Genomic DNA, 12480 nt, shown 5'->3' with positions numbered 1-12480 from the left:
ATACTCTGAAGTCTTTGTGTACTCTTTGTATTTGATTTTAAAGGTTCTCTTAAGAGCATTTGTATTACAATCAACGAACTTTATTTACTTTTGTAAGTTTGAGAAGTCTCTTGCTTGTGTGCTTGAGCATTGTGGTGAAGTCTCTTGCTTGTGTGCTTGAGCTATTGTAATCTTGTGTGATTATAGTGAAATCCCTTGGAAGTACAAGGGGACTGGACTACTCTCGTTTTGTGAGAGGAACCAGTATAAATCTGTTGTGTGCTTTTCTCTCTCTGATCTCTGTTATTGTTATTGCATTTATCCGCTGCGAGCTTAGTTAAGTTAAGAACTTTGAAAAAGTTTTAACTTACCTAAAACACAATTCAACTCCCCCTTCTTGTGTTTTCACACCTTCAACACAAGTAATTGTTAACCCATTTCGGTGAAACTACACCTACTCTAGGGGATACTAATTCAGAAAAGGAAGACCACTAATTTGAATTAATACTTAGTCTTACAACGAACAACAAAGCTTATTGTTGTTTATGTCTTTTCTTAATCCTACTGCACCTTCTACTTAAAGGTTCACTCCCCCTAAGTAATTGTAACTCTTTTATCACGAAGATGTGCTGACTTAACTAATTCAACATTTCCTAGATCTAAAACTATAGAGAAGGTCACCCTTGTGCAAATGCACAAGTAACTGCTAGCAAGAGATCAGAAGTGTTTTGACTCTCAACTAGCTCTATTGTTCTAGAAATCCTTCAATTTTTACTCGTACTAAAAAACATTGGCTTGAGTCTTCTTTTATAGCTGATGCAGCTCCCGAGATTTGCTTGAGCTTAAGTTGCATCATGATATGATTTTAGTTTTAAAAACAATCTTTGATTTTAAACTAACTTTATAAGATAAGATAAAAATTCAAGGCCAAGTCTAGGGTGGGTGAGTAATATAGGTCTCCCATGAGAAAATTGTTTTTTTACCATCAGATTTATTATTAAAATAATAATGGACAGGATCAATGACCGGAAACCTGAAGGTGCAGTGTTATCGATGTTTAATGTAATTTATATTAATGCCCACTTGATTTTTACAAATTAAAATTAGTGCATGACCAATGTAACCCTTATATTTTGTATTATTCAAATTTCATCCCACTTGCCCAGATTTGTTCTTTGTTGGTTTGATTTTTCACAAGATTTGAGAGCTCTGTGTTCTTGCCCGAATTTGTCCTCTTCTTTATGTTTGGGAATGAATTCAACAATGAGAAACAATTAAAAATAAAAAGGACAGAACTTACCTACAATACCATAGGTACTGTTTTTGTTGTTCCCGAATAATATAAACACGTGTACTACGTTAAATCTCTATCTCTATAACGATGTTATTAACTTTCTGTTACTTTTTGACGGAAGCAGTGCTCTCTTTCTCTCTGCTCCCAACAACCACCTCCCTCCATTTTCTTTGCCCTTACTCTTCAATCCCTCTTCACAGCTTCCAACCGACACGAATTTAACACTTTGTTTCCAAATTAAATTGTGCTGGTAGAGGTGCTTTGCAGTCTGCACTGCATACATATCAATATATCATGGAAGCCACAATTAACATAACCAGAATCTCTTACATTTCAATGTTTTCTTTCCTATATCCTGGTCATCAATCCTCTGCTAAAGCACCATGCCCTTCCACATGGGACGTGAAGTATCCCATTAATTGTCCAGATTGAAGAACCCCTTTCACTTACTCTCATAAAGCCATAGTAAATTAGAAAGAAAAAAATTATGGGTGAAATAAATTCATATTAAAATGTGTGTATTTTGAATCTTGAATTGATTCACAATTTATTATTTTCCATCTATTAATTACTCCGCCTTTTAAACATGTTGAGAGTAGTGAAAAGGAATGGAGGTTGGAAAAGAACGTAAATGGCGCAGAGAGAGAATGAAAAAAGTGGGATTAAAGGAGAAAAAAAAAAAAAGCAAACGGTGCGAGAATGGAATTGGAACGGCGTGAAAACAGCAAACGTACATGTGTCCAACTTTAATTTGAAAACAGCAAAAACAGTACCTGTGATACTGTAGCTAAGTTTTGTCCTAAAAAAAATTGCGTTTTATTTTTTTGGACAATGTTTAAATCGCAATTTAAGGTTTGTTTGGGCATTTATTTATAAATATCACATATGTGGCAATTATGTAAATATAAAAATATTATTAAATTATTATTACCGGGTGACTTAGATAAGCAGGTTATTTTTCACTCTCCCATGGAGACCCATCACCCTTACCCACCCCGGAAGGAGCCAAGATTCAAATAAATCTTTTCCTAAGTTAGTTATGAATTCCAATCATATGTAACACATAGGTTTGTTAACAAACTTGTAACAAACCTTTAATCTACAAACAATCTTTAATTCACGCTTTTTAACATATCTTGAGAGATTCACGCACGCTTACAAAATAAGATAATGTCTTCTGCCTGTACAAGATGTCCACTCAGAATGAGATATCTTGTCCAACATGTTGCGGTGCACATTAAGTTGTTTTAGCATATTATTACATGAACAAGTGGAAATTGTTGGAATAAATCTAGCGTCACACTAAACTTTTTATGAATATTATTACATGACGACAATGACAATTTAGTACATTTGCAAAATAATCTATCAGGGATTAAAAGTAGAACATAAACCCATACCCAGCGAGATTTGGTATCCCCATCCCGCCCAACCTCCGTATGAACTTAGGTTGCGTTTTGATATATATATATATATGCTATTTTAAACAAAGAAAATAAATAGATAAAACAAATTATTTAATACTCAACTGAAACCATGAATGCAATTCGCTATAAGTGGGGAGGGTTCAACGTCAGGTTCCAAGGGTATTAATGTCCCCATTACCTGCCTCACCCCAGTCTTTTAAAATTGGGGAAAAATCAAATCCAAACCGAAACCAAGTCAATTCAGATTTTTCCCACCAAAATCATGGCGCAGGTATCTGCAAGTATGGGTTATATTGTCATGCATACTGTCAATAATTTTATTACAAAATAGTTAAAAAAAAAATTTCCTGACAAAAATATAGTTAATATACTACTGGACCAACTAACGATTGTTATCAGATACGATTATTTAAACCTCCAATACAAATAAAAAACTTTTAACAACCATTTTAAGGCGGTTTAAACTACAAATAAATTAAAAAAAAATAAAACTGCAACAGTTCGAAAACTTGATGGCAGTTCAGACTACCAATAATAAATGTGTTGACAACAAAAGGACATGCATGTAGTGGGTAGTCTGAACCGCCATCAAGTCTTCGAACTGTTGCAGCTTTATTTTTTGAATTTATTGGTAGTTTAAACCGCCTTAAAATGTGGTGGGTAGTCTGAACCGCCATTTTGAGGTTTGTTTAAACCGCCTTAAAATCATTATGATCAATAAACAAACCTGTCTGATCTGAAGCACTCATGAAAATACATATTTTAACCTCAAAATGTAAACAATGATTTCTCTTGTGAACAATAACAAATTAATGTCAAAAATCAGAAAATGCTCTCACTCGGGCCTTCATCCATGGACTTGTACAAGTTTTTTTATACACGAAGAACACAAATTACGGACAAAGGGATCCGGAAAGTATGGTTTCTGTGACTTTTCTTCTATGATAGTTATTTTTTGTCTCTGAACTACTACTGAAGTGAGATGCTTATCAGCTTGCACTGCAACTTCTTCCGTTAAACATCTACACATAGCAAGAAAAGGAATGGCATACAATCAAAGCTGATTCACAACATTTTATCAGATGCATCAAACGCCTTGTACTGATGCACGGTTATATAGAATATTCATTCTGGTTACTGGAATTCTAGATCTAATTTTCTTTTTAAATGTGATCTGTCAGCACTGCAGAACAAAAGAAACAGAATAATTAAAAAAATATCGTTCACAAGTAGAGATTGAGAGATAACAAACACTTCGGAAACATTTATTCTACTATATAAAAAGATGAAAATGTATTCTATAAATCCCTTCTCCTATAAGATTTCTCACAAGTTTGACCCATGATGAATTTAAATCATAGAAAATAAGCATATTAAAAATCAATAATAATCGTTCTCTCCATGATCCTATTTATGATTAAAATGAAAATTATGAATCAACAATGTTTCAGCAAAAATAGCACTTCGGCATACTACATAATACTAGTATTGTTGCTTTCACACAGCTCCACCATTTAAATTTAAAAAAAAAAAATAGCATTCAACCTTGAGATTCCACTTGGTTATGAATTAAAAATGCAGAAACCACACAGTATAAAGTCTTGCATATCTTCCTCTGTCAATATCATTAGAAAAAATGTTTGGTTCAATATGTAAGCTCGACAAAGAATATAGTTATTTACTCTTTTCATGTTTGAGACGGATGAAATCACCATGTACAAACCATAATGCCACGTTGAAACGACTGAATGATCAAATATTGTATTACCTGTTAATTGTTGGCCGATTTGGAGGTTTTAATCCAAAGACAGAAAAATCTAGTGACATTGGTGCTTGGTCATTCGTCCCTGCATTATCGCCAACAGTCTGTTTGAGGTTAGCATGATTATCATCAATCTTATCTCCTTGCAAAGAATTTCCTTCAAATCCATCACGCATTACTCTCCTAGACTTCCTCGCAGGTGATAAGACAGTTGGACCCTCATGTGGATTCAAATCTGATTCCTTAATTTCCCTCTTCGGGGCAGGTCTTGGAAGCTTTTCTGGATCTGTGGGCGGAGGAGGACATGAAAAGTATCTGAAGTGGAAGAGGAGAGATTAAAATAAGGAAAATGAAAGGAATTTTTTTTTCCTTAGCAGAATCTTTAAGGCAATACCTGTGTTCTAATGCCTGCTGCACTGAAATTCTCTCTTTTGGGTCATACGTAAACATCTTAGACAACAAGTCTAAACCATCATCAGTTGCCATTGGAAATAAAGAACGCAAAGGAGGGGGAGGCACGTATTGATATTCAACATAATCTGGAAGGTATAACATGTCAGGCCACTGAGATGGAGATGGAGTTCCAAATGCTGCGAAAATCTTTCCTAATTGATCAATATCACTTGAGCCCTACCAAATAATAAAACCAACCTCATGAAACTATTAACCAATAGAAAGGTGTCTTTAAACACATAAACAAATGAATAAAATCAATCAATCCATGCAATAGATGACATTACACACTTAGATGGAAGCCAAAACTAATAGTCAATAATTTCTATTTCTATATATTATACACCACAGCACCACCTCCCTAACTGTTCCTAATTCAGTAAAACAGCTTTCAATGGTTTACTTAGACTCCAATTCAAATTCGAACTACATGATAAAACTAAATGGTTATTCTCATCCTAAAATTAGCTAAACCGTTAAAAATGGTAAATTGTAAAGATAAGAAAAACCATATTCCATCTTTTCCAGAATAACAACCATTTATGATTTACCACAAATAATCCTTAATCAACCATGGCAATCTTGGTTTACCTGCAAAAAGGGTCGACGAAGAAGAAGCTCAGCAAATATACAAGCTGCAGCCCAAACATCTACCCCTGGGCCATACTGCTTGGTGCCAAATAATAGTTCAGGTGCTCTATACCACCGCGCAAATACCTATTCACGTATAAGAGTCAAATTTGGAGATAGATTAAGAGAAAATTCATGATACAAATATATAAAACAGAAACGAGTGATGTTCAATATTATACATCATTCGTATGGTTCCTAGAGAATCACATTTCCAGAAAACATGCCCCAAGACCTAATACATTTCTCAAATACATCAATGTATGGTTATCTCCAGAACCTATTTTTCCATCTCCTCTTCTCATTAGATTTTGGGACAAAAACAAGTAAAAGTGGACGATTCATGATAAAAATTCATTGAATAAACACTTTAATCACCCAACTTTTAGGAAAAGTTTGCTAATTTAAAAAAATGGGGAAGGGGAAATTATTATTCGCCAATGTTTTAAAAATTGGAAAGGGTCTAAAAAATCATAACTCGAGGATTGTAGCGCAGATCGTAAAATCCTACTAATAGGGAAAAATATACTCATACACATGCATAAAAATTATTATATATTGAGAAAATAACCTCTAAATCACAACATTAAAAACTAAGGTGATAAACATAAAAAATAAAAAATATAAAAAAAAGACAAGTAAAGAAAATAATCTATCAATAATAATATTAGACTAAATTTATAAATAATAAAATTAAAAAGAGATTGTGGTACAGTTAATAAAATAAAGTTTAACTATGGGTTGAAAGTCGAAACCACAAATCTCCTTCACAAAAAACAAAAAGAGGGGAATTGGCCTGTCTGGTTCAGTCAGATGACCCAAATTATACTGGTTGTTGACTTGAGATTGAGAGAGGAACACACTAAAAAGTTCAGCGAGGAAACAAGGTGAAGACGCAACACGTGAAACAGAGGATCAAAGGGAACATGGGGCCTGAGGACGAATGGGGTGGCGTCACTGCAGGACGAATGGTGGCCATCACACAAGATTGTGTCTTAGGAGGAAAGCCAGAGAAGAGAAGTCCAGCCCGATTCATCAAAACCTGACCGATTCAGCCCAACGAGTTTAGCAAGTTGCTCCAATCCCAGTCAATACAATTATACTGTATCGTAGCACGAAAGAAAGGTTCCAAAAGGTAGTATCATATGATCTTATGTCCTAACTCGCGATTTTTCATACCGCATACCTTGACGATGGCACAAATGGCCATTTTACAACTGTTTCATATGGGATTTGAACTCTGTCCCTTGAGGTTAAAAAGTCAAGCTCTTACCATTGAGCAGACACCTCGTGGACTTTTCTAATTTTGACAGCAAAAAAATATGAGGAAAGTAGGATGATTAATGATATAATTTAATTTTAAAATTCGAAGTTTACTAAGATTTCTGAGTTTTATCAGAGGAAAGAAAATGGTTCATCTTAGAATTCAAAACAGGTAAGAAAGTGAGGATTGTTTGGACTTCATAATTCTAACGCCAATGTGGGAGTTTGGATTTTACCAATACAACCCCTACACCCAAGGCTATTGTTTCTAGTGCGTGGACAATAAAAGTGGCCCATATCTAGGCTAACTCTGACAGCATTTTAGGTTTCCAGCCCGCAAAACCGGCTTCATTAACTCTGTAAAGCGGCATTATAAGTACTACAAACAACAAAGGTTATATATCTAGGAGATGTGGGACTAAACCCACCTCTTGAACCAAAGCACACTAAAGTTTTGTTGCACCACTACAATGAATGCTGATGAAGTGGCAGAATAAAATATCACAATAGGGGAGGCTGAAATTAAGAAAGAGTTTCCAATATTCATGGCCAGGCCTAATGAGCCTGTAGAGCGGGTGATGCGAGCAACCCAATATAAGATCCAAGATAAGCTCTAATAACATATTAGCATTTGGACTTAGATACTAACTCAACCCTACAAAATTTGCTTGTACTAACTCAACCCTACAAAATTTGCTTGTAGTGTGGGAACTAGCCACAGACTTTACAAGTTTATTTAGGTCTTATTTCTTGCTAATGCGAGACCTGGGTTTTCCCAAATAGCAAAGGGCAAGGGCTACTGGGTCTGGTGTATAAATAATGTGTGGCCAATTAATAGATCTAGGATAGGTCTGATGTCATCTTAGATTTTGTCCCTAACTCAACCCACAAAATCGCTTGCAAAGGTTATATCTCTAGGAAGTGTGGGACTAAACTCACCCATTCAACCCAACACACTAATGGTTTGATTGGAACGTATGAAAGAGGGGCGAGAGAAACACATGCGAGAGAGCAAGGGAAGAAAGACCACATTTCTTCTGATTGTTACTGAAGAGAAAAAGAGGAGAGACTAAATTGGTTTAGGGCCCACACAATTTTTCTTCTCCCCAATTCTGCGAAGAAAGAGGAGAGAATGCCTCAATTTTGCTTTTTCCTAATTTGCCCTTCTCTCTCGTCAACTACCTGCACTTCTTTTATGTCTCTGCACTTTATAAATTTTGTTTTTTTTTTGATAAATCTGCACTTTATTTGTGTAAATTAAAGAAATATGTTGGTAAGTCTATATTTTTTTTTTTATCAGTTAAAATAATGTGTAAATGTGTCGATTGATTTTAAGTTACATTTTACTAAATTATATCAATGTACAATGGATATATCCAGTTCATGGTATGATATAAAATTGATACTCAATAGTGATATTGGTAATGTCCATGACTAAAAAAACATGTATTGTGATTATTATAACAAGGCTGAATACAATAAAACTTTAATTGAATTGGACGATAATTCTCATATAAAAGTGAGAAAAATAGCACCGTCCTTATTCAATAATTAAAATATTAATCTATATATTTATATTTGTAGTAAATTAAATGTAGGAGACATTGGAGTTTGTTGACTCTACAAATAAGGATGAAGTTTTTCTTTCAAATGATTGTGAGACACCTAATAGAAAATGCAGGTCAACTACTAACAAGGGGTCTTTAATTGAAAACGCATCTAAAAATGGAGAAAGTTTGACTACCAAATCATTGAAGCTTGCCCGTGTGAAACAAAATCTTCTGATTGAGAGTTGAATTTCCTTATTATGGATATTATCTTTTTTTGGTTTAACCTTTTTTTATGATGTTACAATTTACTTTTGGAATGTGGTTTTTGTAGCGTTTACTTTTGATGGACTACGGCTTTCTGCTTTATGAAACTAGTCATCGACTCTGGCTTTCTGTTTTATGAAATTAGTCATCGTTTTAGCAATGTATTTCGAATAACATGGATTAATTTGAAATTTTACATGTGTTATGTGCTTGTGTTATCTTTGAAAAATAATTGCGTTGGTAGGATAATATTGTTTTTTATTTTATACTCTGTAATATCACATGTATTAGTATTATATATAGTGAAGGATCTCATTCTTTATATTAGATCTAATTCATTTTTACGTAACCAATTTATAACAATGTTGCTCTTTATAAACTGATTTCATATATGATACTTGAGTTCATGCAACATTATAAATTTTCTTTACAGTATTAGAGAGTCGTGTAGCATCTCATTTATAATGCAGATAGTGGAGAATTTCATATAATACCTATTGTTTCAATTTATACAAATAATTTTTTAAAATTATAGTCTAAAAATGCATAAGACCCGTGCATCGCACGGGTAAACGTCTAGTTATATTAGGTCTAATTAACTAATTATTTTTTTTGAATAAGCTAAATTAGCCCACCCAAATTGGCTAATTAACTAATTATTTACATTTGAGTTAATGTTGTATATATTTTAGTCTAAGGATATTTTGGTCTTTGGTAAAAAAAAAGATATTTTGGTCTTTGAAAAAATTACACACACTTCTTTGTGTCCTATTTCTCTCATCTTTCTCTTATAACAATCAATACATCAAAATCTACTCTATTTTTCATCTTTTTCTCTCTTCTCATACTCTCTCCTACCTATTTCTCTCTTCTCACAACCAAACACACCATAAAGGTGTTGTACCATTGCAATGAAGGCATACAAACAAAGTGTCCAAAAATAGAACATAGGAGTGGCCTAACACAATTAACACAGATTTTCTAACAATTTCCAATGCTATATATGGGAGTCCTCCCACATTCTCAAAGGGATTCACATGATATGATTATACATGATAAGCAAACCTGATGAGTGAATCTGCGATCTGGGCTACCAAATATCCGTGCTAAACCAAAATCGGCAAGTTTCAACTGTCCGTTGGGTCCTATCAACAAATTATTTGGTTTCATATCCCTGAAAATACAAAAGAAAACTTTTCAGCTATGAACTAATAGCACATTTAAATTTGCAACTGCCAAATCAGTTACATAACCCACCTGTGCAATACCCATTTTTTGTGACAATGAGCAAGACCTTTTAGCGTCATTTGAAGGTAAGATTTAATGTCACCAGGTGAAAGGAAAATATTTCGATCTCTTATGACAGCTTCAAGGTCTGTCTCCATGAATTCAAACACAAGATGCAAATTCCCTTTATGCGGGAAGCAATCAATCAACTCAATTATATTTGGATCTTTGAGTTCTTTAAGCAATTTAATTTCTCTAAGAGCTGTAAAATTCACCCCTTCTTTCTGCTTGCCAATCCGAATCTTCTTAATAGCAACCGTCTGTCCTGTCTGTCCATGAAATAAATACATCTTTGTAAGGACCACAAGATAATAATAGTACTACTGATGTCCTTTCATTTCCACTGTTGAATAAAAAGCCAGATCATGAAGACATTTATGCAACATTATCTCCATAACAAAATCAACTAGTAACCTGACGCAGTACGAAAGCGGGAAGGAATAGCAAGCGCTAATCCTATTATGGAACACAGGTTTGCAAGCAACAACCATGTTAGATAAAGTTCTGGAATCCACCATATTTCGGAATCCACCAGAAAGAGTAATTTGGAATCCACCAAATTTGAGAAAATTCTCTATAATTTTATTGAATCAAAAGGTTGCCTTCAAGGATACAATTGGTTAGCTTAAATAGTAGTGAAAAATAAAAATAACAAATCTCCATAACAAAATCAACTAGTAACCTGACGCGGTACGAAAGCGGAAAGGAATAGCAAGCGCAAATCCTATTATGGAACACGGGTTTGCAAGCAACAAACTTGTTAGATGTACGAAAGCGGGAAGGAATAGCAAACGCAAATCCTATTATGGAACACAGGTTTGCAAGCAACAAACCTGTTAGATAAAGTTCTGGAATCCACCAGAAAGAGTAATTTGGAATCCACCAAATTTGAGAAAATTTTCTATAATTCAATTGAATCAAAAGGTTGCCTTCAAGGATACAATTGTTTAGCTTAAATAGTAGTGAAGAATAAAAATAACAAATCTCCTAAAAGATAGTAAAAGAAAATACACATCTAGCTAAAAAAAATAATAAATCTAGCTAAAAAATAAAAATAATAAATCTAGCTAAAACACAAAAATAACAAATATATCTAAAATATAGTAAAATTAAATCTACACTATTTTCGTTTACGCGCCACTTCATCTTCAGTCCGGCGCGGCCAAAAAAAAATAATCAAATTCACCATTGCAAATTATAAGAAAAATACAAACGTAGAGATAAACTCATGAATATTCCCCTACGAAGCCAGAATACTAAATGCAGTACAACACGTTACTTGAGCAATTTTCAACTATCAAGGCTTCATAGATATAAAGACCAAATTATTCCAAACTTCCCAAATTTTATAGCAATACAAAGATATAATCTCCAAGCATATCATGGGAATACAGAGATATATTTTCCTATAACACGTTTCATAGCATATCAAGGCTTGATTGCAATGCAACACATTATTCCCCTTACCAAATTACTCCAAAGTTCAATGTAACGATATATTTTCCTCTTATATCACGATTCCATTAACCCCATCACTATATAACGCATTCAAACTTCTCTTGCAACTTCCAAATTTTATTTAAAGGTCCAATTCTCAAAACCAATCAAACAATTACTCAAAATAATCATATTGTTTTCTCACCGAAATTCCTCGTAATTTCGCTCATAACCAATGTATATCACATTCAAACTTCTCTATTAGAACTTCAAAATCATATATTTTTCACTGAAATTCCTCGTAATTTCGCTCATAATCAACCTATAACATATTCGAACTTCTCTAACAACTTCCAAATTTTATTTAAAGGTCCATTTTTCAAAATCCAGAAAAAACATTATTCAAAACATCATATTTTTCACTGAAATTCCCCATAATTTCGCTCATGTTTACTAAAAAAAAATTAAACATCAGAAAAACTATACCTGAGTATCAATGGCTTTGTAGACAACACCGTAGGTACCTTCACCAAGGACCTCACGTTTGAGATACCTATCAGCTACTTTCTTAGACAGATCTAATTCTGTCATTTTTGTCGCGAAGATTGATCTGTGAATCTATTGAATTGTCAATTGCAACTACGAAAATCGATAATTTACGAGCGGGTCATGTGGAAGCGGTTAGGGTTTCGGGAGTGTAGATTGGTAATTTTAATATGGTTGAAATTCAGATGAAAAATTGAGGATTTAGAAGTGGGTTGTATTGTAGTTTAGTTGATTAGGGTTTTGAATGGAGTGAGAAGGGAGCAGAGAGAGAGAGAAGAGGGGGGAATGCGCGTAGCTGGAAACACAAAACAGAGAGAAAAAGAGAAACGGAGCGTGAGAGAAATTTAAAAACCGGACTGACCGAACCAGTCGAACCAATCCGGTTTGGGTATTGGATCGGACATGCTAACAAACCGGTGGAAACTGGCATGAACCGGCCAAATCCGGAGAATCAGAGGTTTTTTCAAAATGGCCGATTTAATGCGCAGGCTTAGATTTATTTAGGCATAATTACACTGCAGGTTCTTTATCTTATTTTTTTTAACACTTTGATCATTTATCTATTTTTTTAACATTTTGGTCCTTTAT

The 12480-nt window shown here is 34.0% G+C and overlaps 1 protein-coding gene across 2 annotated transcripts; it reads right to left on the bottom strand.

Annotated features, from left to right (window-relative positions):
• Positions 1-3432: 3432 nt before the first annotated feature.
• On the bottom strand, positions 3433-12245 carry LOC123915673 (cyclin-dependent kinase D-3-like). 2 transcript variants are annotated; one of them, XM_045966872.1, is made up of 8 exons: positions 11833-12212; positions 9880-10178; positions 9688-9796; positions 5507-5632; positions 4857-5092; positions 4469-4777; positions 4246-4315; positions 3433-3883 (listed from the first exon to the last, which is right to left on the bottom strand). In XM_045966872.1, the coding sequence occupies exons 1-7, from the start codon at positions 11935-11937 to the stop codon at positions 4270-4272; spliced, it is 1230 nt and encodes a 409-aa protein (XP_045822828.1). In that variant the 5' UTR covers positions 11938-12212; the 3' UTR covers positions 3433-3883; positions 4246-4269. The 2 variants fall into 2 exon arrangements, with proteins under 2 accessions (XP_045822828.1, XP_045822827.1); XM_045966871.1 differs by lacking the exon at positions 4246-4315 and having other exon boundaries at positions 11833-12245.
• Between the last annotated feature and the right edge of the window lie 235 nt (positions 12246-12480).

Source organism: Trifolium pratense, linkage group LG3, assembly GCF_020283565.1.
Source record: "Trifolium pratense cultivar HEN17-A07 linkage group LG3, ARS_RC_1.1, whole genome shotgun sequence".
Classification (NCBI taxonomy): Eukaryota; Viridiplantae; Streptophyta; class Magnoliopsida; order Fabales; family Fabaceae; genus Trifolium; species Trifolium pratense.
The sequence above is the reverse complement of the archived record's forward strand: the minus strand, read 5'-3'. Positions and strand labels throughout refer to the sequence as shown.

Coding starts and splice junctions, on each gene's coding strand:
- LOC123915673 (XM_045966871.1), bottom strand. CDS start 11,937: ATGACAGAATTAGATCTGTCTAAGAAAGTAGCTGATAGGTATCTCAAA. Junction 10,179..11,832: donor ACAAAGCCATTGATACTCAG/GTATAGTTTTTC, acceptor TTTCATGGACAG/ACAGGACAGACGGTTGCTAT. Junction 3,884..4,468: donor AATCGGCCAACAATTAACAG/GTAATACAATAT, acceptor TTTGTTCTGCAG/TGCTGACAGATCACATTTAA.